Source organism: Gymnoscopelus microlampas (assembly GCF_963454915.1).
Source record: "Gymnoscopelus microlampas genome assembly, chromosome: 3".
In the NCBI taxonomy this organism is placed as follows: domain Eukaryota; kingdom Metazoa; phylum Chordata; class Actinopteri; order Myctophiformes; family Myctophidae; genus Gymnoscopelus; species Gymnoscopelus microlampas.
This window is the reverse complement of record NC_139940.1, coordinates 24,406,099-24,433,870: the sequence shown is the minus strand read 5'-3', so window position 1 is coordinate 24,433,870 and position 27,772 is coordinate 24,406,099. Positions and strand designations below refer to the sequence as shown.

The 27,772-nt window shown below is 41.5% G+C and overlaps 1 protein-coding gene and 1 long non-coding RNA gene across 4 annotated transcripts in view; one reads left to right on the top strand and one right to left on the bottom strand.

Moving 5' to 3' along the window:
• Positions 1-5,652: 5,652 nt before the first annotated feature.
• The window catches only part of LOC311040361 (C-type lectin domain family 2 member B-like), a 38,820-nt gene continuing 16,700 nt past the window's right edge, over positions 5,653-27,772 (bottom strand). Inside the window, exons 1-6 of one of the 3 annotated variants that reach the window (XM_084050603.1) lie at positions 8,117-8,200; positions 7,568-7,640; positions 6,875-7,078; positions 6,569-6,732; positions 6,223-6,338; positions 5,653-6,117 (exon numbers count right to left, since the gene is read on the bottom strand). In XM_084050603.1, coding sequence (XP_083906729.1) covers positions 5,994-6,117; positions 6,223-6,338; positions 6,569-6,732; positions 6,875-7,078; positions 7,568-7,640; positions 8,117-8,125 — 690 coding nt within the window. In that variant the 5' untranslated portion in view covers positions 8,126-8,200 and the 3' untranslated portion in view covers positions 5,653-5,993. Of the gene's footprint in view, positions 6,118-6,222; positions 6,339-6,568; positions 6,733-6,874; positions 7,079-7,567; positions 7,641-8,116; positions 8,201-27,772 lie in introns of those variants that run through there. The other 2 variants (XM_084050604.1, XM_084050605.1) reach the window with 2 other exon arrangements.
• On the top strand, positions 19,699-21,446 carry LOC311042408. The gene is made up of 3 exons (XR_014600505.1): positions 19,699-19,790; positions 20,964-21,127; positions 21,350-21,446. It is a non-coding gene; the product is annotated as an uncharacterized lncRNA (long non-coding RNA).

The window sequence follows — 27,772 nt, the reverse complement described above, 5'->3', positions numbered from 1 at the left end:
GTACAGGACCACCAACAGAGAATGGCGACAGCTTATAGGACCGCAGGGGAGAGGATGGGAGAAACGGCCAAGAGGAGAAAGCAGGTTTATGACCGTAGGGCCGGTATTACACCCCTATTACCAGGAGAGAGAGTGTGGATTCGAAATAGGAAGAGAGATGGCCAGGGGAAATTGAGTACGTGGTGGGACCCCGAGCCTTACGCAGTGATGGAACAGGTGGGAGCTACGGGGTTGGTGTACCGAGTCAGACCCGAGAAGGGGGGGCGAGAAAAGACCATACATAGAAATGCGTTGAAAGTGTGTGTAGCCCCCAGGTCGCCCCACGAGGACCCCCCAGCTGTAGTGCAGCCCGAGCAGGTAGAAGCAACAACGCCGCAGTATTATGGGTTTCTCTCCGTCCCGAGAGCACCAGATGAGCCACGGCGCTCGGGAAGAGCAAATATAGGCCAGCCACCCCAGAGGTATGGACATGATTAGGGACAGTTGCAGGGACTGGCAACGGAAAAGTGGGGGGGGATGTGACAGGGTCAAAGCAGGGGGGTGAAACCAAATTGTAACATTTTTTATTGATGATGAAAAACCTGTATTACGCACTTAAAAACATCATTCTCTTAACTATATTTCTGCACTGCATGTTTTATGGTTGACAATGTATTTCCCCCCGGTCCCCGAGCCACTTGACATTGGACTCCCCTATAGGCTGTGTGACATTGGCCTTGTGACAGCGGACGGCCAATGTCCCCAGGTCACGCTGGTGGCAGAGCGAATGAGGGCGGAGTAGGGTGTGGCCCACCTTATTCAAAAGTGAGCGCGAGCCACTTGGACAGCAGAGAGACAGGCATACAGGGCAGTGTGGAAGTGACAGCCAGAAGGGACGGTTGTGCACAGGAGGAGCAGACATACCACGGAGCAGAGGTGGGGAATACAGTGATCGCGGCACGTACCAAGCCACCAGCAGCGGACGGTGAGCAGACGGCGCAGTAGCAGCAGAGACGGGGAGGACAGACAGACGAACCAAGGAACGGAGGAGAGGTCCAGTGGCGATAACGTTGCGCGCTTCACACCCTCAAAGCCAGACGTACAGTCTGGCGGGCGAGTAAGTGTCCTTCTATGCAACGTTACCTTTATAAACCCACGGTCCTAAACCTCATATGTGAAATATACCTGAACAGATGAACTGGTTCTAGTTTCTATGATTGCAGGCAATACGCACGAAGACAAGAAGAGACAGTGATTCCTGGCCTAAACCCCCGCTCCAGTTAAACCCCATATAAGGACATTCCCACCTTTTGCATTGAACCGTGATGAGTATATGACATATAGCAATTGAATTGGCACTTGGCACTTTACTGCTTCAGTAATAGTTGGCACTTTAACGCTAAATTCATTATTTATTTGCTATAGTTTGCACAAGCCCTGTCTGTTTTTAGTGTTTGGTGATTGTCTGTATTCCTGTATTTTAGTTAGTTAGTGGGCGCATTAGGAGGTTGAGGTTTTAGAATTAGTGTTATATTTTGTTTATGCTTTTCAATATTTTATGGCTTATAGACGCCACTGTATTAGCTTAATAAAATAGATTACCTTTTTATACAAACCTGTTTCCGTCCAGCTTTCTCCAAGGGATATGTGTTGAAGTGTTGTTCTCATTTAAAAGTATTGTACTTACCTGGGTAAACTCGAACCTGTGAATAGCCTAAGAAAGAGTGTTACAGAGGACCCTACCTCTTAAATAAAAAGGTGGCGTAGTCTTGCAGTACCTAACAAACAGTATTATTCTCACAGTAATTACGCACCCCGCACTTTACCGTGCAACTGATATTTTATTGTTGTGAGTTTAATGTGTATTGTTATTTATTTATTGTTGAGACAAAGTAAAGAGTGTCAGCATTCTAAAAAGAAGTGGCAAGTTACATGTGACAACCTGGCCACCGTCACACGAAGACAATTCAGTAAGTAAAATAAGACAAAATAAGCCACCGCACTATTATAGGCAAGTCAAAGTTAGATAACTGTGACTTTGTTTCAACTGGATATTGTGTGCTGTACACAATAAAATAAAATAGAATAAGAATTAATGAATAAATAAATGAATGAATAATAGTTTCTTTCTTTGCTCCAACAAAGCTTCTTGGGTTCTGGAGCGCACGAGACAACAAGGTAACAGACCGGCTTTACCTTCTATACCAGGGGTCTTCAACGGGGGGTCCGGGACCCCTAGTGGGTCCTCAGAGTTACTAGAGGGGGGCCTCCAAATATTTGTGTGATAGGGAACTCTTTTATTTTGCATTAACTATTTGAACTCTAGCATCTCTATTCGGAGGGGGACATTAGCCAAAATAGCAGATCTACAAGCACACAACGCCTCGCGTTGCGCTGCGAGGCGTTGTGTGTTGGACCTATGGGGTGGGTGCTCCACAAGTGTGGAGAGGACATTGCTTTCTTTTAAAGTCTCTTTTACATTTTTAGAACTTTTTATCTTTTATTATAGAATTGAAGTACTTTGCTAGGTGTTTTAATTGTGGTGTTTATTTATGTATTGTCTTGTTGAATGTATGCATTGACCTGAGCAAAACAATTTTCCCTTGTGGACAATAAAGACATCTAATCTAATCTAATCTATGCTACTAGTCTTCTACTCCTGTTCCCAACACATTACATATCCACAGACCAATATGTAACAGACACACATTTACCATGAACTGTAGCAATATTATTCTCTCTCTCTCTGACGTTTCTCTTAAACATGACTCAGGAGGGTGAGACTAGCCGGCCACTGCCACCGGCTCGCCTGAGGACGACGTAGAGAGAGAGAGTCCTCTCTGTGTCAACTCTGCTTGCTTCTGACTGGTTGACAGCTTCACTCTGACCATGTGACTCTTTGCCCAATTACTGTAAATCCTCTCAGCAATAGGCACAGCATTTTTTGTAATATATAAACCTTTTAACATTATGTATTTTTTAATGCTATTTATTCAATAATTAAATTAACCATTTTAACCCAGAATGTACATGAGTTTCTACGTAAACAAAAAAAAAACATATATTTATGTATATATATATATATATATATATATATGAACTAAATAAGACTCGTGCACATCTTTGTAAGACCTCGACTGGAGGTGCAGGTCAGTGCAAGAGATGTATATAACTAAAAGGAAAAACCTTCAAAAGAAGGGACCGCACAACTCCAGGACTGAGTTTGCTTTCTTTATTTGCACAACGCGTTTCGCTTGTTTGCTTCTTCAGGGTGAAGAAGATACAGTACTACCAATCAACTCTAAATTGCCTGAAACGTACTCCTAACAGGTTTTTGGGGGGACGATTTTGGCCTCCACTCTTAGTGATTTTTTTGGATTTAACTTTCGTTTCGGTAAAATAAATTTTACCGGAACGGAAATTACCAATCAACTCTAAATTGCCTGAAACGTACTCCTAACAGGTTTTTGGGGGGACGATTTTGGCCTCCACACTTAGTGATTTTTTCGGATTTAACTTTCGTTTCGGTAGTGACAAACTTTCGTTTCGGTAGTGACACAATGGTGAAAAAACAAAAGTCACTACAAAGTACTACCAATCAACTCTAAATTGCCTGAAACGTACTCCTAACAGGTTTTTGGGGGACAATTTTGGCCTCCACACTTAGTGATTTTTTCGGATTTAACTTTCGTTTCGGTAAAATACATTTTACCGAAACGAAAATTACCAATCAACTCTAAATTGCCTGAAACGTACTCCTAACAGGTTTTTGGGGGGAAGATTTTGGCCTCCACACTTAGTGATTTTTTCGGATTTAACTTTCGTTTCGGTAGTGACAAACTTTCGTTTCGGTAGTGACACAATGGTGAAAAAACAAAAGTCACTACAAAGTACTACCAATCAACTCTAAATTGCCTGAAACGTACTCCTAACAGGTTTTTGGGGGGACGATTTTGGCCTCCACACTTACTGATTTTTTCGGATTTAACTTTCGTTTCGGTAGTGACACAATGGTGAAAAAAAAAAGTCACTACAAAGTACTACCAATCAACTCTAAATTGCCTGAAACGTACTCCTAACAGGTTTTTGGGGGGACGATTTTGGCCTCCACACTTAGTGATTTTTTCGGATTTAACTTTCGTTTCGGTAGTGACAAACTTTCGTTTCGGTAGTGACACAATGGTGAAAAAAAAGTCACTACAAAGTACTACCAATCAACTCTAAATTGCCTGAAACGTACTCCTAACAGGTTTTTGGGGGGACGATTTTGGCCTCCACACTTAGTGATTTTTTCGGATTTAACTTTCGTTTCGGTAGTGACAAACTTTCGTTTCGGTAGTGACACAATGGTGAAAAAAAAGTCACTACAAAGTACTACCAATCAACTCTAAATTGCCTGAAACGTACTCCTAACAGGTTTTTGGGGGGACGATTTTGGCCTCCACACTTAGTGATTTTTTTGGATTTAACTTTCGTTTCGGTAAAATAAATTTTACCGAAACGAAAATTACCAATCAACTCTAAATTGCCTGAAACGTACTCCTAACAGGTTTTTGGGGGGACGATTTTGGCCTCCACACTTAGTGATTTTTTCGGATTTAACTTTCGTTTCGGTAGTGACAAACTTTCGTTTCGGTAGTGACACAATGGTGAAAAAAAAAAAGTCACTACAAAGTACTACCAATCAACTCTAAATTGCCTGAAACGTACTCCTAACAGGTTTTTGGGGGGACGATTTTGGCCTCCACACTTAGTGATTTTTTTGGATTTAACTTTCGTTTCGGTAAAATAAATTTTACCGAAACGAAAATTACCAATCAACTCTAAATTGCCTGAAACGTACTCCTAACAGGTTTTTGGGGGGACGATTTTGGCCTCCACACTTAGTGATTTTTTCGGATTTAACTTTCGTTTCGGTAGTGACAAACTTTCGTTTCGGTAGTGACACAATGGTGAAAAAAAAAAAGTCACTACAAAGTACTACCAATCAACTCTAAATTGCCTGAAACGTACTCCTAACAGGTTTTTGGGGGGACGATTTTGGCCTCCACACTTAGTGATTTTTTCGGATTTAACTTTCGTTTCGGTAAAATAAATTTTACCGAAACGAAAATTACCAATCAACTCTAAATTGCCTGAAACGTACTCCTAACAGGTTTTTGGGGGGAAGATTTTGGCCTCCACACTTAGTGATTTTTTCGGATTTAACTTTCGTTTCGGTAGTGACAAACTTTCGTTTCGGTAGTGACACAATGGTGAAAAAAAAAGTCACTACAAAGTACAGTACACTACAGTATGTAATTCAATGTAAAAAAATGCCATGCTACACCATGTCATATAATGTAAAAACATAGAAAATGCGATACTACACTATGTTGTCCAATGTAAAAGCCATAAAAAAAAAATGCCATTCTACATTCAGTCGTCCAATGTAAAAAAAAAAAAACATTTAAAGGCAGAGTCATCAAATTATTGGTTCAGGAATGTGCCAAAAACAAAAAAATATCTACGAATTCAAGGCTTCATGGGGTGTGTAATTGATAGAATAAAATATTTTTTTTGGGTCGAACTACTCCTTTAACAAACATACTTGTGCCTGACAAAACAGTTTTTGTAAAAAAAAAAAAAAAAAAAACATGGTAAATTGCTAAGTTTGTTTGATTGACATTTTTATTCACAAAAATGCATATACATGAACATACAAGTATATATCTGTCAAAAGGATAAAACACAAAAAAAGCTTGAGAACGTATATCCATCATGGTCCTTTGATTGCAAATGTGTGTGTCCACTGAGTAGCCTACTATGTGTTGGGGAGAAGTTCACCATAGGTCATATACTGTCTGGTTACCACCGGAAAGCGGAAATACAAATACTGTAGTAAGTAATGTAGTAACAGAATCATATAGAAAGTGATTCATGTGTGTGAATATGAGCAACCCACTGGATTAAAAAAAAAAAAAAATTGGTATGTCACCACAATTTTGCTAATGTCCAAAGCCTGAAAGCAATGGCTAAACATTCAACGCTTTCATTTCACAGATCCATCGCTTCTGTGTAGTACAGTTCACAGCGAATGTGGATTTCTTTTCGACAGATGTTGCACAGAGACCATCACCTGGTGGTGTTGTCCAGTACCTGAGAGAAGAAATGAATGATTGAATATATAATAAATAAACAAATAGATATATAATGCTAGTTAGACTTCATGATTCTTGGAGTTTTTTTTTAATGTATTCTTACTCTTCAGTCAGGTTACGTCCATCAACCCAGCGCCATCTTCCACTTTCAGATGTCAAACCAACCCAGTAGCCATCAGTTTCATCTCTGCTACCCCAACTGTGGTCATAGATGTACGTCTGATACAGTATAGAACAATATGCAGTTATGTTTTAGTTTGCTAAACCTTTTTGTCAGTTTCATTTTAGATGATTTTCTTTTTAAACCCATTTCCAACTTGATTGTAGTTTTGCCAACTCTGTTCTTTCAGTCTGCTACTGAAGAGCTCACATTAATGTATGTTCCTCATATACATCTTTACATACACACACAATTATCATACAGTTAAGCTAAGTTAACTGTGCTGTACCTGTTCATCTGGACTGTCTATAACAGTCAAATCTGCGTTCCGTTTTGTGCAGTTGTCTCGAGCTTCTTGCCAGGATTTTTGATCAACAGATTCAGCATCCATAATCACATAGCATCTGGATGAATGGTAGCGCCAACCTGCCAGACAAGGTTGACATACTCTGCCTGGTCAGAAAAAGAGATGCAAACCAAACCAATAAACAAAATGAGTACATTTTAATTCAATTTCATTAGTATTGGATTATATCCATTTCTTTCCCATTTATTTATATGGCATGTTATATGTTCCCGTTGGTTTTATGATTACTACTTTTGGGAGGGCAAAAGGCATCGAGACTCCATTGAACAAGAGTCCAGTTGAGGTCATCTCTTGCTCTTGTCAGGTTTTCCATTTGTCTCTCCAGGTTGATGTTCTCTGTCCTCAGCTGTAGGTTTTCTGTGGTGAGGTTGTCAACCAGGCTTGTCAGGTTGTGATTGGCTGCCAGAAGAGCCGACTCTCCACAAAACTTATCTGAGTGGGCAATGACATGAACAGGTTTGAAGGTTCTTAATTTTTGTTCAATGTTCAGTGGAGAGAAATTTAACCGTAACCTTGCATTTGTCTACCAAGAAAATTATTTTTCTTATCTTATAATTATTCTATTTAAACATAAATGTATATTATGAATTTTTAACAACTCAATCAGAGCTGTTTGGTTTTACCACTCAAAACATTGAGCTTGAGAAGTTGGCTATGTGCACTACTGTACTGTATGTGTCAATGTCATACTATTTTAAGTTAATATGACAAAACTGTAATCAAAACCATTGCACAATGCAGCTTCAAATATATTTAAATGTTTAGCAAAATACCATCACTTGCCACATTAAAACAATGATATGGTAAAAGCATAAGCACTTCATGGAGATGCCTTGTGGGTGGAGTAATTATTTCTCAAGCTCTTTTTATCAAAATAAGGTGTTTTTATAATTTTTTACAGTCAGATGAGTATTGTCTTACAGGCAAACATCCGTAGGAAAATGTTGAGAGTGGCTTGAAGGATGCACAGTAAGCCAAAGCTGAAGGCTAGAAACTAGAAACACACACACACACACACACACACACACACACACACACACACACACACACACACACACACACACACACACACACACACACACACACACACACACACACACACACACACACACACACACACACACACACACACACACACACACACACACACACACTCACACATGACCATAAAGAGGAAATGGTTGTTTTTAAGACATCATGTGAGAATACAAGAAATTGTAAGGCAATATACTGTAACACTTTTAAACATATAAGCGAACATATTAAGCTGATATTTCCATATGATCATTAGTCTGGCAGAGATTGCAATATTGAAGAGAAATCTCATGCACAGTGTTAATCAATGTCCAAATATTAATGTATTCGTAAATATTTGATAACATGCAGTTTCTGCTTAATGACAATGGGGGGAATATAATGTCATACCCCTGTACTATAGCAAACTTTGTGTCTAATGATCAGTATTCTTACCTTTCTCATGGTTCTTTTTCACCTTCACCCGTCTCTTATCTTCTACAAGCTCTGAATTGACATCTGCCATCTCCAGCCCATGACAATGCAATAGATCCAAATGTTAACGCAGCACACTTGGTTCTCTTTTTAACAGTGACATTGGCAATATATTTGACGTGTGTGTGTGTGTGTGTGTGTGTGTGTGTGTGTGTGTGTGTGTGTGTGTGTGTGTGTGTGTGTGTGTGTGTGTGTGTGTGTGTGTGTGTGTGTGTGTGTGTGTGTGTGTGTGTGTGGTTGTGTGGTTGTGTGTGTGGTTGTGTGGTTGTGTGAGTGGTTGTGTGTTTGTATGTTTGTGTGTTTGTGTGGTTGTGCGTGCGTGCGTGCGTGCGTGCGTGCGTGCGTGCGTGCGTGCGTGCGTGCGTGCGTGCGTGCGTGCGTGCGTGTGAGAGAGTTTTGTTTTCACCCACAAAAAAAGAGAAGGACAAGTTCTTCTTTTTTATTTTTGTTTTTGGAAATATTTTGATGATAATAAAGTATGAAAAATAACATATATGTTGTTCTTGTTAAATTAAACTTGTTGAGCTACGAACAAATAAGCCCTTTCCCCAAAAATGTTCTATGTGAGGTGCTTGGTGGTGCAGGGGTAATGTACCTTCCTAGGCGCTTGGTGGTGCAGGGGTAATGTACCTTTCTATGTTTGGCACTTGGTGGTGCAGGGGTAGTGTACCTTTCCACCAATGCGATGTCTAAGGGTTTGACCGGTGGGCCTGGTCACAAATAATGATGAGGGGCCCTACCTGGAGCAGGCAGACCTGTCAACGGGACACCATGTTGAGAGGGTGAGTAGTTTCACATACCTCAGTGTGCACATCACCGATGACTTGACATGGAAAATACACACACATAAAGAAGGTTAGACAACGCCTGTATCACCTCAGACAGCTGAGGGAATTCAAGGTCTCAGAGAAGGTCCTAAAATCCTTTTACTCCATAACTCAGAGCATCCTGGCAAGGGTCATCGCCGTCTGGTTTAGCTTAGGGGTTAAGCGTCTTGCTCAGCCACACTTCAACACAAAGTCAGAAGGAACCAATGATGGAACCAGGAACTTTCTGATTTCCAAACGGCTTCGCTACCTCCTGAGCTAGTACCTTCAGTGGTTGATTATTTAATCAATAACTGAATAAAGCACTTTCTATTTTTCTAATTAATATCAATTTATTTTAATGTGCCACTACTCATGATCAGCACTTGTATCACAGTTCAAATGGTGGCTCTTATTTCTTTTTTAACTCTTCAATGTTGGGTGTTTACATATCAATGGGTCAATCATTTAATAAAAACATTTAATCACCCATTGATATGTTTACATATCAATGGGTGTTGGATATCATTACATAAGAACATTTAATAAAAACTATTTTTTTAATTCATTTTAATACAAAACAGATACAGATCACAATAACCTGAGGTGGAGGGGTGTCATTGAGGTTTGTCCTCTGGTTTCCAGCTTGCTGCCTAGTCCTGTTACCCTAGACTCCCATAGCTCATTTTGGTGTCTTCTTTTGGAAGGGTGGGGGTCGGTACTTTGAGGAAGGGGTGGAGTGGTGGAAGAAAAGAGATGCAGCCAGCTAGCTTCATTGGGTCGAGACAGTAGCTGTGTCCTATCAGACAACAAACCAATTAAAATGTAAGCTTTATTTCTATTGTATATTGTGTTGCTTATATAATTTAGAAAACATCTCATCGATTTCCAAATATCAGATTTTACATTAAACTGGACTGTTAGTATGTGATTATTATGTAATTATTAGCCTACTTCCCATGAGCCTGTTACGATTATAAGTAGAATTGTATGGATGTCAGGCCCTGTCACATCAGGGCCCTCTCACAGCACTGAAAAACAGAGCTGTCATTGCCCTGTCAAAGGCCCTGTCATGATGTGACCATGGTACCATGGTACCATGCATGTTACCATGTTACCAGGCCATCCATGTCACAGGGATTTCAGGCCCAGTCCCAGGGCCGTCAGGAGAACAGCTACAGGTGCTGTAGGTCACAAGTGCTCTATACAACATTTAACAATGTATATTCTATGTTTATATGTATATTAAGTGTCCAAGTTACCACATGCTAAGTCTACAGCAAAGTGCTGTTGGCATTTCCTTTTTTAATTTTATTTTTAGCAACAGTGAGAGAGAGACAGGAAAGGCGTGCAGACCGGATGAGAATGACTCACAGTAAACAGGCCAAACATGCTGAAAGAAGGCATTTTGCACCCCGATGTGGTTCCCTAACCTTTCGGCTTGAGTCATTATTTTTATTATGAAGCTGTGACCAAGACATCGAGCATTGTGACTGAATACTTATTTTGTGAGCAACATACAACAGACATTGGTTTTGCCTGGGGGGTACAGAGGGTACAAATAATTCAAATAAATGACACGTTCATTTTAAAAAAATACACTACTTCAATGAATGTTGTAAGCTATTGCCTGTGACACTGTTCACCAATTTCAATAACTCTTGTAAAGGAACTGCCTTTTCAAAAGTTCCAGGTTCAAGGTGATTTATTGTCACATGCACAACAACACAGCAGGTTCATAGCAACACTGCAGACTTTGCAGTTCAACGTCCCGCTCCAACTGGCAGACCTTCTCTCTCGGCCATATCTGTGCTCTCTGCTCCACCTCCATCTCCTTCCTGTTCTCATCCAGCTTCTTCTTGGCTTCTGTCTGGGCCTCAGCCATGCACTCTTTGCCTCTGTGCAGCCAGAGCCTCAAGTTCATCCACCAGGCTCCCCACCTCCAGCTCTGCTCTGTCCCTCTCCTGCCACACTGCCTCCACCTCCTGTCTCGCCAGCCTCAGCTCCTTCTCAAAGCCTTTCCTGTGCGTTGAGACCCCCTGGTTGCTCTGTCTCCGGGCGTGGATCTCCTGCAGGGATGTGCACAGATAGACTCTAGGTGGTGCTAGAGCACCTGCCCTTTGCCCTCTTGACCAGAAGTGCCCTTTTGAAAAAAAGGGATTTTTTTTTTTTTTAGTTTACAGCAGGGGTCTTCAACAGGGGGTCCGGGACCCCTAGGGGGTCCTCAGAGTTACTACAGGGGGTCCGCCAAATCTTTATGTGATATGATTTTTCTTTTTACCATAACCACTCGAAACCTAGCATCCCTTTTCTGAGGAGAACTTTAGCCAAAAATAGCAGATCTGCGAGGCGTTGTGGGCTTGTAGATCGGCTATTTTTGGCAAAGAGGTATAGGTGTAGAGGGAAAAAAGAGCAGATCAAGTAAACAAAAAAAAGTATGATTTACTTGAGCACCTGCCGGCGCAGCAAGTCATTCTCCTCCTCCAGCTGTTGGACGCGGCCCAGGTAGGACTCTAAGTGTCGGTTGAGGTTCAGCATCAGCAGGTGGCTGTGGCAGTACTAATGATGCCTGCTATTCTGTGTAACTGTGTCAGAGTTCTTTATGTTTCTCAGTGAAAACGAAATGCAGGTTTACGCTACTTCCATACACTTTCCAAGTTATCCCAAACAATGAAATCAAATCATCAGTCACAGTTGCATCATTTCTAAACAAGGACAAATCTGGAAAGAAAGGGGAATCTGTGGCCACACACAAACATGCAATGATAATTGAAAGTGTAGTAAGTACAAATGTAAGGGTTCCAAATTGACCTCAATATCTCTCTCTGGTGGTCTTGTTAGAGCATTACAGCAGCCAACTCTTCACAGACACAATCATAACCAGAATCACCCTATTTGATGTGTAAAATGTACACTTTTCTAAGATGCTTATGGCATTAAAATGAAACAGTCAAATATCACTTTTAACATCAATGATGATAGCGTTACAGGTGATAGAATGGTGTCCTGACTGAGAATATAGTACTGGAAAGAACAATTGGTATGGAAAGAACAATTGGAAGGATGAGAATTCTGAGCGTTCATGAAAAAGATATGACCAGCTCTTCCAGGGCACTATTACTGTTACTCTACATATGCTCTTTGATGGACAATCGCAGGGTTAAGATCCACCCTTCCATGAAGGAAGCTTTGAATCCCTCTTATGCCTCACCACAATAATAATTTCCCTTTCAGCTTTCTTAACTGTCTCTAAACAAAAACAAAGTACAAAGCCGAGTGGACCACCAACTCCAGCTGTAACAATGGTTTTGTGGCATGCAAATTCTTGTGCAAATGTGAATTGTGCAGGCTTTTGCAAAAACAATGTTGGGTAATGATGTAAATGATGTGGTACTGAAAGTAGGAAGGACTTGACAGGAAATGGTTGCAAAGAAGAGTGAAGGAGGGTAGATGCACACTGGTAGCCTCGATGCAAGTACTGTATGGCAACCAGCGTTTCAACATGGCAGATCTTCAGGGTATCGAGGGAGGTTTCAGAGGATGACATCAACATACCCCAATGAAATAATCATCAATGAGTTAAAATGTGTACACATGCAGCTTTATCTTACTCGTGTGAATTAACAGTGTTAAATCATTTGGCCATGACAAATAACAATATTAATCTAATTCAGTGATTCTCAAACGTTTTTATTTCAAGGACCCTCAGTTTGATACTATGCATTAGTCCTCACGGACCCCTGTTTGATAAAATGTTCCATCTCTGGGACACCAATTGAATCTACACTGTAAAATCCTAACGGGTCCATTTGGTTCCATTTGAACCAACCGAGTTACAGACCTGTAACTCCTAAAGGACCCCATGGTCACCCAGACCGCACTTTGAGAACCACTGATCTCATGTATCCAGCATACTAAAAATCTATTTTACACACTGCTAAAGCTGAAAACAATGGCTGGCTTACTATACAACACTGACAGTTACTATATATTTTGTATGGACAATCTGTAACTCTGACTGCACTGTAACTGGTATGCTTATCTTGTCTTTACAAGCTATTAATAATAATTTCCCAAAGCCAGTCCCTACAGATTGTCCCTCTCAGCCAACCACAAGCTGGTCAGGCTCATGCACTCTCAATCACCTTTTCATAGATAGATAGGCAAGATCACTAAAGGATGATGAAGGATGATATTTCAATTCAAATACCATCTTATGTAATCACTTCCTCATACACATAGTATTTAATTCTCTTTATTTACTGGCACTTGCAGACAGACTGGTTGTACTGTATAGTATTTCTGCTCTAACCAGGCTGATTACTAATAAATTATTACAGTATTACACAAATTCATGCAATCGTATGACAATGACAATTGTATAACAAGTATAACGATACTTGGTATTTCCTAGAGTCAGTATTGTGGCCTTGTTTGGTGTGATATGGTAATCAATATGGTCCCAAAGATTGAGTGTATTTATCTAGTGTATCTTATCTACAGATACCATTTCTTCCTCCTTGCTACCACATTTACTTTCAACCTGGCATCACTATTTTGGACTTGTCATCATCAGAGAGGTAAAATGTTTCAAGTAGTGAAAATAGCAGTAATAACAACAATAACAAGCTCACAACGTGTTACGATGCGATATGTTGTGAGCTTGTAGATCGACTATTTTGGGTATTTTCACATGACACAATTGTATGAAGAAATATAAAATAGGGCTTAAGTGGTTAAGAAGCCAGGCTAGTTAAGAAAATGTCTGAAAAGCATTCATGCTGCTATTATAAAAAGAAACTCTCTCCATTTTGAATTGGTTAAAAATAGAGCATTATTCCTTTACCCTACAGTGAGAATGACTCAAGGCTAAAGGCAAATTTACACCACAGATCCTCCTCATTATTCACATTAAATGAACTACATTACCCACACGATACAGTTCACATTCAGTGTTTCAACATCAGACTATTTCAATAAGAGAGAGATTGAGTTGTTGTAAATGAGAATTGAATAAAACATTTTATTATTCAATAAACATATTTGGCAATTAGACTCCGTTAACATTTATCGTACATATGCAACGTACATGATATGCTGAATAGGGAGAACACCCCCTTCCTTCTCAACTCTAGACGATTGAGGCATGGTGGAGTTTGGGGATGGAGGTGGGTTGCTTGTTGCATGCTGGAAAGAGAATGACATGTCTGAGGCAGTGATATTTAAAGGCGGAGTCCAACTGCCTGATTGGCTGACTGCAGATTAGCTAGAAGTGCACACACGTAGCTGTGAATGACAACTCAGAGATCTTCTTTATTGAATTTGCGCTTAGAGCTACATTTCAGGGGGGAGCCAGTGGCTCAGGGTGACTTCCCTTCCTTTGAAGACACACTCTTGCCATGTCACAAGAATTTAACTGTTCAAAATAACCCTGTTGTGTGTTATACTGTGCATTTGATTAATAAAATACTTTGATCTTTAACCTCTGATATTTGCGTACCTCCACTTCCAGGAGCTCTTTCAAGACTGACCTCCTTTCGCCCTGACTGAGGAAGTCCCGCAAATGTATTGTTTGCATTCGGACCAAACTGTCATCTGTGGTACACACACTAGATACAGTGATTAGCTGATATATAAGGCTAATAAGTGTCACTACAAAATATTTGGGGAGTTTAAATACAGAGCACATTTTTCTACTGTACGACCAAATGTGTGTTTATAAACTTCTACTTGTCCTATTCTTTGTGCTAAATCAATTACAATAGTGTCAAAACCTTATATCAACATCAAATGTTACAGTACATGTATAGGCCATCAAGCTTCTGATAAAATCATATTATTTGGTTAGGGTTATGCTAACCCTACCCATCATAGAATGCACTGTGCACACCATAGGCGTACTGAAAAGATGTTGTTGTGCGTGGACACTGTAGGCAGAAATTTCCTGGTTGCACACACCTGACATAATATGAAACATGACAATGCAAATAAAGTATGTAGTGTACTATATGGGGTGCTTCCCCATTAGCAACCCCAGGAGAACAGTTTGCAAATAATAACTCCGGATACACTCCCATGTCTGTGTGACACTGTGACAGGGTTTCAGTGTATCTACAATACCTTCTCTGTAATGTATGTATCAAGAGTATTCACTTCACTGATTATCTTAACCCCTAAATGTGTTTATTATGAAAATAGTCTCATATGTTAACTTACAACTCATGTATGCCTTTCTCTTTTAAACCTGAACAAAGTGTTGACATTTACAGTATGTCATCTACAATACCATTATTATCAGTTGAATAAGCAATGTAGAAGTTAACCGGATTTAGGAAAAAGCAGAAGCAAAATTGACATATTCCAACATCACACAAAAAAGATCAAACTGAACGGGAGGAAGCAACAACTTCTCCAGGTGAAATATTACACAATATTACAACCTCTCTTCTCTGAGCAGAAATGCATCCATGCCATGAAGTCCAGAATGAGCAATGGAGGAGGAAGAGGTGAATTATGCTTCAGTCGTATTCAACAATCCTAAAACGTCTCGACCAAAAGGTGAGTTTCAGCGATGCTGTGCAAATGATCTCCATCATTGCAATATCTACAATGTAGTCTTAATAGAAAATGACTGCATTACAATAAATGCTATTGTTTTGTTAGAGTGTATCCCACAGCTGTGGGAAGTTACTTTCAAAATGTTTTCCCTCAGTGAATGATAACTGACTTAAAACTGATAATAGACTTAAAACATGAATTCCAGTGAAATACTCAGCAATGGACCCTGAATTTTCCAAATAAACCTTATACTAGTTTCCAACTTGATCCTTTATTTTCATTTGTCAGCTACAAGAGAAGATACTACATGTATATATTCAACCGCTAAGGTAAATACTCAAGGCAATGAAGCAGGTCCTGCTCCTGTTACAAAGGGTAAGTTACAAAATAAACAACAAATTATGCCCAAGAGATGTAATTTCTATATCCAATACTGTGTTCAATGAAGTGCAAACCACTAACTTCTGCCAGTCTGACTACTGCTGCTAAGACTAGCATGTAGTTTTTTGTTTGTTTTTTGGTTTGTGAACACAATTTAGCTTCAGTTAACAAAAACTTTTCAGAGAAACAGAATTAAGAAGAAATAAATCTTCTAATTCTATTTTAATTAAATCCCATATTCTGCCACTATAGGACTATACTGTTTTATAAGACGAAATGCTTTTTTTGGTCTATTAACAACAAAAGCAATGTTACTCTTGCCAGATAAGAAATCAGCCAATGGTTCCAATCATCTCCCGCTGGTGGTGTTTTGTTCGGGGATTATTTGTGTTATCTTGATGTCAGCCATCATAGCCCTCTGTGTCTACTGTAAGTATAAAACATGTCAATGCATCCATAAGTTCTTATGTCAAACCAGCTCATTTTAATGGTGTTTCTTTCATACGTTCTCTTTGCAGTTACCAGGGCAGCAAATGAGAAGGATAAAGATTTGAGTGAACTGAAACAGTTAAGACACAACCAAACAGCTCTCCTGGCAGGCAATCACAACCTGACAAGTCTTGTTGACAAACTCAAATCAGGCATTGATGATTTGTCAAATGATAGTAACAATTTGACAAACCTCATTGGAAACCTGAGCCAAGCCTATGATACCTTATAGTGCAGCGGCTAACTGCAGAATATAGCAAGAATCGTTCACTTTGTGATGCAAGCATGAAATTTGGTACATCTACTCTTCAAATCCCACTCTTTTCAAAAATACCGCTGGCCACGCAAAATTCCAAAATGGCGGCCCACAAATCCAAGATGTCCGTCCAAAAGCTAGGTTTTTCCTTTATAACTCGAAATGTATTGATTTTAAGTACCATAAATGTATTAAAGGTGAATATAAATGTGGGCATTGCGGATATTTTGGTACCAAGTACATGTCTGTATCTATTACGGTTCTTGAGATACAGCATATAGGTACTTTTACAGACTCGGGAGAGCAATACATTTGTAACACTGATTGTTGTTAAGTGAATATGGCAAAATGAAAATGTTATTTTCATAACCTGTTTTTAGTAGGGCTGTAACATAAAATTCTAAATCAAAAACTAAAAAACTTAACAACTCTTAACAACTATGAAACTTTCTTTTTGGCGTGCACATGTTTTTGGTCTATGTGTTCAAATGGGGCCATTGCAGTACAGAATTTAGACATTGATAAAATCTTACAAATGCAATAGAGTGAATGTCAGCACACAACCAGGGCACACTGGTGACATCACTGCTGTGTAACTCAGCATGGGGTTCAGTGTCGGCTGATCTAGATATACTAATGTTTTATTAGCCTTGTAGTTGTAGTATAGTTTAGTTTAGTGTCCCAAATGCTGTCTGACTGCCCCATATCCATTAGCTAGTAAACCATAGTTGGTAGTTAGTAGATATAGTTAGATAGCCGCACCTGAATCGAAAGGGTGTGCCAGCGCGGGAGAGCCGAGCCAAGGGTAACGGGGCTTAAGTTACCCGGATGGTGTACAGATCACACGGGACTTAAATGGCATTGGAAGAATGATCGGGCTAGGTGTAGGTTAACCGATAATAACTGAACCTAGTTGTAAGGCACTGGAAGACAATCCATCCTTCTTCTATGAGCCAATCAAGAAAAACAAAGCTGACTTCTTCAGACAGGATTCCTCTTCTGCTGAACCCTCAAAGCAGAAGCTTCTCAAGGAGGACTGTCAGCTGTTCTCAAAGCTTTTCATCTCCTGTCAGAGCCGAGTGTGTGACCTGCATGAGTTCTTTCAGCATGAGAACCAGTCCTTTCCTGCTGCGTTGAGCAAAGGTGGAAGACTGTACTCTTGCCAGAAGTCTCAGCTGACTTCTATCCTTGAGACTTATGTCCCACCAGTTGACAAAGAACCTGAGGCAGATGTTCTCATTGTAGATGGGTCAGCTTTGGTCCATGCCCTGCCACCAAAAATATCCAAGACATTTGAGGACTATGCAGCTCTTGACTTCCTACCAGTGATATACATGTACAGCAGCAAGTACACAATGACACATGCCATCTAACTGGCATAACTTCCTGAGGCACAAGTTGTATCACTTTCTTGCCGACAAGGTTGCACAAATGTTCGTTCCAAATATTGTGATTGTGACCTGCTGTCCTCAGCACTCATGAAACTGGTCTTGATGGACTGGATAAATGCTCTCATGAGGAAGCTGATAGCTGCATCTTTGTGCACGCCAAACATGCTGCAGAACATGGTAGCCAATCCATCCTGATCAAGGCAAATGACACAGATGTTCTCATCTTAGCACTAAGTGTCTTCGCTGCTCTTCAAGAGGCTGGACTACAGCAGATGTGGGTTGCATTTGGACAAGGTCAGAGCCTGCGCTGGATCAGTGTGCATGACCTATTTCATTTTGTTGGCCAGGAGAAGGTCAAAGGCATGCTATTCTTTCATGCCTTTACAGGATGTGACACTGTGTCAGCCTTCCGCAACAAAGGCAAGAAAACTGCTTGGCAGACATGGGACATATGCCCAGAGGTCTCGCCTGTATTCTCCAAACTGGGTATTTACCCTCCCACAGTGGAGGATTGTGACCTACAGATTCTGGAGAGGTTTGTCATCCTAATGTATGACAGATCCAGCACAGCTGCTACTGTGGATGAGGCCAGGTTTGACATGTTTGCCAGAAAGCAGAGGCCTTATGAGTCAATCCCACCAACCAGAGCAGCTTTGCTCCAACACACCAGGCGTGCTGCCTACCAGGCTGGTTGTGTGTGGGCCCAGGCAACCCAGTGTCAGCCACGAGCAGAGGACCCTGCACACTGGGGATGGCAGAAGGTTGGTGAGGAATGGCAGGTCTTCTGGACAGCCAACTCTCCAATAGCCAAGACGTGCAAACAGCTTACCAAATGTGGCTGTAAATGTGGCTGTCGTGGCAGGTGCAAGTGCTATAAACTGGGTCTCATGTGTACAGCTCTGTGCAGTTGCAACTGTGAGGTGTAACTCAAACCTCTTTTTTATGCTCTCCCGATTCCGTAAAAGAACCTTCAAGCTGTATCTCAAGAACCGCAATAATATAGACATGCACTAGGTACCAAAATATCCACTTTTATCAACGTCTAAATTCTGTACTGCAATGGCCCCATTGGATTCATAGACCAAAAAACATATGCACGCCAAAAAAAAGTATCATAGTTGCTAAGATATGATTACTTCAAGTTAACGGCAGCCATCTTGGACGCCATCTTGGATTTAGAATTGTATGTTATAACCCTACTGAAAATAACAGGTTATGAAAATAACACCAAATATCACCATATTCACTTATTAACAATCAATGTTACACATTTCTTACTCTCCTGAGTCTGTAAAAGTACCTATATGCTGTATCTCAAGAACCGTAATAGATACAGACATGTACTTAGTACCAAAATATCCGCAATGCCCACATTTATATTCAACTTTAATACATTTATGGTGCTTAAAATCAATACATTTCGAGTTATAAAGGAAAAACCTAACTTTTGGACAGACATCTTGGATATGTGGGCCGCCATTTTGGAATTTTGCGTGGCCAGCGGTATTTTTGAAAAGAGTGGGGTTTGAAGAGTAAATGTACCAAATTTCATGCTTGCATCACAAAGTGAACGATTTTTCTCTTAGCAGCTCCACTATTAAAGAACAAGAGCATTAACCTGACCACAGAAAACCTGCAGCTGAGGACAGAGAACATCAACCTGACGAGACAACTAGAAAACCTGACAAGAGATGGTCTCAACTGGACTTTGGTTCAGTGGAGTCGGGATGTCTACTGCCCCAGAAAAGGAAATAGTAAGCATAAATCAATGGAAACTAGAAAAAGTGCTCCTCCAGGTCTCCGCCAGGTCAGGTAGGTTATTGTGGCCTCCTGGTGGCGCTATAATAGGCCAATGTGAAAATGGTGGCATTTCTTCTTAGGCCTTTCAATGGGACACTGCATTCATGATTTGAGGCATTTTGTTCCAAAAATGTGTTTTGCTAAATTAACACATTTAAGTTTAAAACTGACCAATCCTGCAAACTTTGGAAGCCACTGTAAGCCAAATAGGATGGAATATGAAATATTGGACAGATCCATCAGAATCACATGACTATGGAGATGCAGTGTACCAATTTGCGTGTTTTTTGGACAGAATCTGAAGGAATAATCTCCAAAAATGTATTTTACATAAGTCGGCCTCCTGGTGGCGCTGTAAAAAGCAGATGTGAAAAATGCAGTCCAATGTTTTTCCTTGGCCTCTAGGGAGTGTGCGTGCAAAGTTTCACGCAGATCGGTGCAGTTATAGTTAAAAATGCAAATCGGCCAGTTATAGCGCCACCATGAGGCTGATTTGAAAATGTTCAAGTGGCATTTCTTCCTCGTCCTAGTGGGAATGTGCATGTGCAATTTTATGGAAATGCCAAGCTGCGTTCATGATTGGAGGCAGTTTGTTCAAAACGGACCAATCCTGCAAACTTTGGAAGCCAACCTTAGCCAATGAGGATGCAATATGGGAAATCGGACAGATCCGGGTTGATCACATGACTATAGAGATACTGTGTACCGATTTGCATGACGTTTGGTTAAAAGCTGTAGGTGTAATGGGAAAAAAATGGGTTTTGCACAAATCGGCCTCCTGGTGGCGCTATAACAGGCCCATGTGAAAAAATGTGGGGTAGAGGTTCTGAATTGGCATCCAGGGAGTGGGTGTGCACAGTTTCGCAGCGACCGGGCCAACGGTGCCGGAGATTAGCTGGTAACACACAGACAGGACACACACACACACACACACACACACACACACACACACACACACACGGACGGAAGGACGGACGGAGGGTAAAACATACTCTCTCGCCATGCCTTTCGGCCTGGCGGAGACAACAATATGAATGTATTATAAAATATTAATATAATCCAATAATAATTAAATTATGATCCGCTCGATTTTCATTGGTTGTTTTCTCACTCTCTTTTCTCTCTAGGCAGAGTATGTCAACCCTGTCAGGATGGTTGGCGCCACCATTCGCCCAGCTGCTATGCAATTGTGAATGAAAAACCTGTTAATCGTAAATCCTGGCAAGAAGCTCGAGACGACTGCAGAGCAAAGAACTCAGATTTGACTGTTATAGACAGTCCACAGGAACAGGTAGCGTTAACTGTATGATAATAATAATTATCAATTACAATTATTGTGTGTGTATGAGAATGTGTGGATAGACATTATTGTGATCTCTTCTGTAAAGACTGTAAGAGCAGGCAAAACAACAATTACGTTGGAAATAGGTTTAATAAGAAAATACAAATAGTTTCAGTTTCAGTATTGTACTAAAACATATCTGCTTATTATTCTTTATACTATGGTCATCAGGCATACATCTATGAGAGTAGTTGGTCCAGCAATAATCAACATAATGGCTTCTGGATTGGCTTGACATCTGAATCTGGAAGATGGCACTGGGTTGATGGACGTAACCTGACTGAAAAGTAAGAATACGTTAAAAAAACACAAAGAATCATGAAGTTTATTATAAATGTATTTAATTATTTATTTATTCTTAGGTACTGGATAACACCACCAGGTGATGGTCAATGTGCAACATCTGTCCAAAATGCCAAACCCAAAGGATGGTATGCGGTGAACTGTAATGCAAAGAATCAATGGATCTGTGAAATGAAAGCTTTGACTGTTTAGGGCTAGGCATTGCTTTCAGTTTTTTGCAGACTGTGGTGAATAAACTTCTGTATGGTGTAGACTGTTGGGGCCACCTTTTATCTGTGATCGTGATTGTGGATGCTCAACCTCTGTTACTCAAAGATCTCAATTTACTGTTGAGATCCATAATTTATACAAAGTACAATGATTTAATGTAGTTTTGTCATTATTATATGATATGATATGATATGATATGATATGATATGATATGATATTATATTATATTATATTATATTATATTATATTATATTATATTATATTATAGTATATTATATTATATTATCCCATTGCCAAACCCCACTGTTGGCTTGTGGAGGGAGTAGACTCATCATGCATCCATTTAATTAACCAATTAACATGGAGTTACCAACTGCAAAATTTCAGTTTCAGTTTCACAAGAAGAGCACAGTGTGTGCAAAGACGCACACTGTCTTCCAAGACCAACAACAAAAAATTCCATTCAATGTGCACTGCTGATTTTAACCAGTTTCTAGTCTCTATTGTAGTGTCTTTCCTTCTGCTTGTCATCTCCTCATGTCTCCTTAAAGAGACATTAAGATACAACTGGTCGTAGTGTTCTTTTTTTTATGTTTTGTGGGGCTTTTCTGCCTTTATTGATACTATAGTAGAGAATGACAGGGAACAGGGAGAGAGAGACAGGGAGTGACACGCAGCAAAGGATCGTTAATGGGGTTGACTATTTCTACCTTACCAACCTATTATTTGTAAAAATGATGTTGTGTCTTGAAATTTAGGGATTTAGTTGAATTGAAAACATTATTAGAGATATTGTTTAGAGCAAAATCCAGGGGTTGTTGTCAATGAGAGAGAGTTATTTACTTAGAGGAAAATGTTTATTTAATCAAAAAAAGGAAAGGATAAATGTGAGAAGTAGATGTGTAACGATTAAGGGAGTTAAGTTGTGGAATAAATCTGGTAATGAATTCAAAGAATGTAGTGATATGGGTAAGTTTAAGAAACCTTTTAAAAACAAAGCAATAGATAGCTATATAGAGTAACAGGACGATCAAGTCTTATTTGTACTATTGGTTAAAGTATTTAACTTTTATTAATTGTTATTAAAATTGTTATTTTTTTAACATTGTATTGTTGAGTGGAAATTAGTTACATGAATTGTATACTGGGACAAGGTGTTTATTTTATGTTGTTGAAAGTTAACAAATAACAAAAGGGTAGACGTAATAAGCTTAGGCTCCAGTCTATTCCTTTTTATCCAGGAAAATGTTTTTGACGATTACAGTATGTTTTGTATGAAAAAATGTATTGTGAACGTCTGGAAAAAAATAAACTAATAAACTAAACTAAAATTACTATGGTCAACCTTAAGCGCTGATACTAGAGGGTCTATAGAACAAATTCCTTCACTCTTATCAACAAACCATAGCTGCGGTTGGAAATGCATGCCAAATGGCACCTGACCCTAGCTGACCTTTAGGAGCCAGGGCGTTGTCTTGCCACATAGACATTACACCACTGGCACACACACGCACGCACGCACGCACGCACGCACGCACGCACGCACGCACGCACGCACGCACGCACGCACGCACACACACACACACACACACACACACACACACACACACACACACACACACACACACACACACACACACACACACACACACACACTCACACACACACACACACACACACAATCACAGAGAGCAGAGAGCATGTACATACACACATATGGACACACACACAGGAAACCAATTAAACTCCACATGCACATTGAAGACATCTTTGCATGCCCATATACACACACACACACACACACACACAGGTCACACACATTTTAGACATCCTGACCAGCACACACTCTGAGAGAAGGTATACAGACGAGGTGGATTCAATTGTTCTCTGATTACAAGTGAAAATGGTACACAATTATATAGCAAATGTTATCTCATTGTTTGAAGATGTTTTACAGACGTCATAGAATCGTAACCAAGAACAGTTTTACAAAAGCAATTTGTTATCAATACACCTGTCCAAGGATCCGGCTGAAGTTTGATCATCATGTGTTTTTTATCAGTCAGCTGGAGATAATACAAAACATTACATCATCACACATTTGGGTACATAGGGAACAATATTATTATTCAATTATTCAGTTGGAAGCAGGAGGTGACCATGGACATCTTCAGTTCAGCTGCGTAGGCAATCGGTTCACAAGATAGCGGATAACGTGGCGTCGAACTGTAACTTCTAGTGTGACGGTGGCCAGGTTGTCACATGTAACTTGCCACTTCTTTTTAGAATGCTGACACTCTTTACTTTGTCTCAATAATAAATAAATAACAATACACATTAAACTCACAACAATAAAATATCAGTTGCACGGTAAAGTGCGGGGTGCGTAATTACTGTGAGAATAATACTGTTTGTTAGGTACTGCAAGACTACGCCACCTTTTTATTTAAGAGGTAGGGTCCTCTGTAACACTCTTTCTTAGGCTATTCACAGGTTCGAGTTTACCCAGGTAAGTACAATACTTTTAAATGAGAACAACACTTCAACACATATCCCTTGGAGAAAGCTGGACGGAAACAGGTTTGTATAAAAAGGTAATCTATTTTATTAAGCTAATACAGTGGCGTCTATAAGCCATAAAATATTGAAAAGCATAAACAAAATATAACACTAATTCTAAAACCTCAACCTCCTAATGCGCCCACTAACTAACTAAAATACAGGAATACAGACAATCACCAAACACTAAAAACAGACAGGGCTTGTGCAAACTATAGCAAATAAATAATGAATTTAGCGTTAAAGTGCCAACTATTACTGAAGCAGTAAAGTGCCAAGTGCCAATTCATTTGCTATATGTCATATACTCATCACGGTTCAATGCAAAAGGTGGGAATGTCCTTATATGGGGTTTAACTGGAGCGGGGGTTTAGGCCAGGAATCACTGTCTCTTCTTGTCTTCGTGCGTATTGCCTGCAATCATAGAAACTAGAACCAGTTCATCTGTTCAGGTATATTTCACATATGAGGTTTAGGACCGTGGGTTTATAAAGGTAACGTTGCATAGAAGGACACTTACTCGCCCGCCAGACTGTACGTCTGGCTTTGAGGGTGTGAAGCGCGCAACGTTATCGCCACTGGACCTCTCCTCCGTTCCTTGGTTCGTCTGTCTGTCCTCCCCGTCTCTGCTGCTACTGCGCCGTCTGCTCACCGTCCGCTGCTGGTGGCTTGGTACGTGCCGCGATCACTGTATTCCCCACCTCTGCTCCGTGGTATGTCTGCTCCTCCTGTGCACAACCGTCCCTTCTGGCTGTCACTTCCACACTGCCCTGTATGCCTGTCTCTCTGCTGTCCAAGTGGCTCGCGCTCACTTTTGAATAAGGTGGGCCACACCCTACTCCGCCCTCATTCGCTCTGCCACCAGCGTGACCTGGGGACATTGGCCGTCCGCTGTCACAAGGCCAATGTCACACAGCCTATAGGGGAGTCCAATGTCAAGTGGCTCGGGGACCGGGGGGAAATACATTGTCAACCATAAAACATGCAGTGCAGAAATATAGTTAAGAGAATGATGTTTTTAAGTGCGTAATACAGGTTTTTCATCATCAATAAAAAATGTTACAATTTGGTTTCACCCCCCTGCTTTGACCCTGTCACATCCCCCCCCACTTTTCCGTTGCCAGTCCCTGCAACTGTCCCTAATCATGTCCATACCTCTGGGGTGGCTGGCCTATATTTGCTCTTCCCGAGCGCCGTGGCTCATCTGGTGCTCTCGGGACGGAGAGAAACCCATAATACTGCGGCGTTGTTGCTTCTACCTGCTCGGGCTGCACTACAGCTGGGGGGTCCTCGTGGGGCGACCTGGGGGCTACACACACTTTCAACGCATTTCTATGTATGGTCTTTTCTCGCCCCCCCTTCTCGGGTCTGACTCGGTACACCAACCCCGTAGCTCCCACCTGTTCCATCACTGCGTAAGGCTCGGGGTCCCACCACGTACTCAATTTCCCCTGGCCATCTCTCTTCCTATTTCGAATCCACACTCTCTCTCCTGGTAATAGGGGTGTAATACCGGCCCTACGGTCATAAACCTGCTTTCTCCTCTTGGCCGTTTCTCCCATCCTCTCCCCTGCGGTCCTATAAGCTGTCGCCATTCTCTGTTGGTGGTCCTGTACCCAGCCACCCACTCCCATGCGCTCTTGCGCTGACTGCACTCCTAACTGGACATCTATAGGGCGCCTCAAATGTCGGCCAAACATTAAGTAGGCGGGGGCATAACCCGTAGCACTATGGATCGTGTTGTTATAAGCATGAACTAACTCGGGTAAGTGCTCATTCCATCTTCCTTGTTTATCAGTGTCTAGTGATCGCAACATGTTCAGTAATGTCTGATTAAATCGTTCCACTCCACCGTTCCCAGCCGGGTGGTACGGAGTGGTGCGACTTTTTGCAATACCATAAGTCTGACATAAATGGTGCATTAACTCGGACTCGAAGTTGGGGCCTCGATCTGAGTGGAACCGGGCCGGACAGCCGAACGGCTGGATAATATGCGTCCATAACGCACGGACAGTGGTGTGCGCAGTCTGGTCTCGGGTGGCAATAGCCCAACTATAACGGGTGAATAAGTCAGTAGCTACCAGAATGTTTTGCCACGCATCAGCAGGCCTACCTAATGTGAGGAAATCAATGGCTATTACTTCTAGTGGATATGAGACTTCAAAGGGTTGTAAGGGGGCCCGAGGCTCTGACCTGTTCCTCTGCAGGCTGCAGGCGACACAACCCTGTTGTAACTGACGCACCGCTCCCTCCATGCCTGGCCAATAGAACCGACGTCGCAGCTGGGCCAAGGTCCTCTCCAACCCAGCATGCGCCGCGGCCGTGTGGATTCCTCTCCATACCTCCTCTCTGCGTGAACCTGGACAAATGATCTGTGAGTATTGTTCTTTGGTATAAGGATCGGTCACCTTCCTATATAACACATGATTTCGTATAATCAGTTTGTTCCACTGGCGTAACAGTTGCCGCGCTCCCCGAGTCCAATTCTTCCTCTCCACCATATTAGGGGCTCTCCCCCGTTCCACGCACCTCTTCACCACCTGCACATCTGGATCCCGATCCTGCGTCTCTCTCCACTCATCCTCCCGGGCTGCTGGCGTCGATTGTACAGCCGCCACATCTACAGGCTGCACTGGGAACCGCGATAGGGCATCAGCGTTGGCGTTGTTTTTGCCCGGTCGATACTTGATGTCGAAAGTAAACGACGCAAGTTGAGCAGCCCACCGTTGTTCCACAGCTCCCAATCTAGCCGTTTGGAGATGCGCAACAGGGTTATTGTCCGTGAATATTGTGAATCGAGCGCCAGTGAGATAATCTTTAAACTTCTCGGTCACGGCCCATTTAAGGGCCAAAAGCTCCAATTTGAACGAGCTATAATTTGCGTCATTCTGCTCGGTCGGGTGGAGACTGCGGCTTGCATAAGCTATTACACGTTCGTGACCGTCTTGGACCTGGGCTAGAACCGCTCCCAACCCACGGCCACTCGCATCAGTGTAAACCACAAAAGGCTGTGTATAATCCGCATACGCTAACACCGGGGCTTGTGTGAGGGCACTCTTTAACGCATCAAACGCCCGCTGGCACTCCGAAGTCCACTCGACTTTACACTGGTGGGATTTTACGTCATTTGGGATTCCTATCAATAAGTTGTTTAAGGGTCGTGCTATAGCAGCAAAAGAGGACACGAAACGCCTATAGTAACCCGCTAGACCTAGAAACGCGCGGACCTCGCGGACCGTTGAGGGTGGTGTCCAGTCCCGCACTGCCACCACTTTCTCCGGATCGGGCCGCACTCCCTCTTTGTCCACGACATGGCCCAGAAATTGCACTTCCCTCCGCAGAAGTTTGCATTTGTCTAACCGCAGCTTCAGTCCATGTCTCCACAGGCGTTGGAAGACGAGCTCGAGGTGCTGTAGATGAGAGGAGAAGTCAGGTGAATATACTATAATGTCATCAAGATATACCAGCAAGGATTCTGTCACCTGACCACTCAGACACTGCTGCATCAGCCTCTGGAACGTC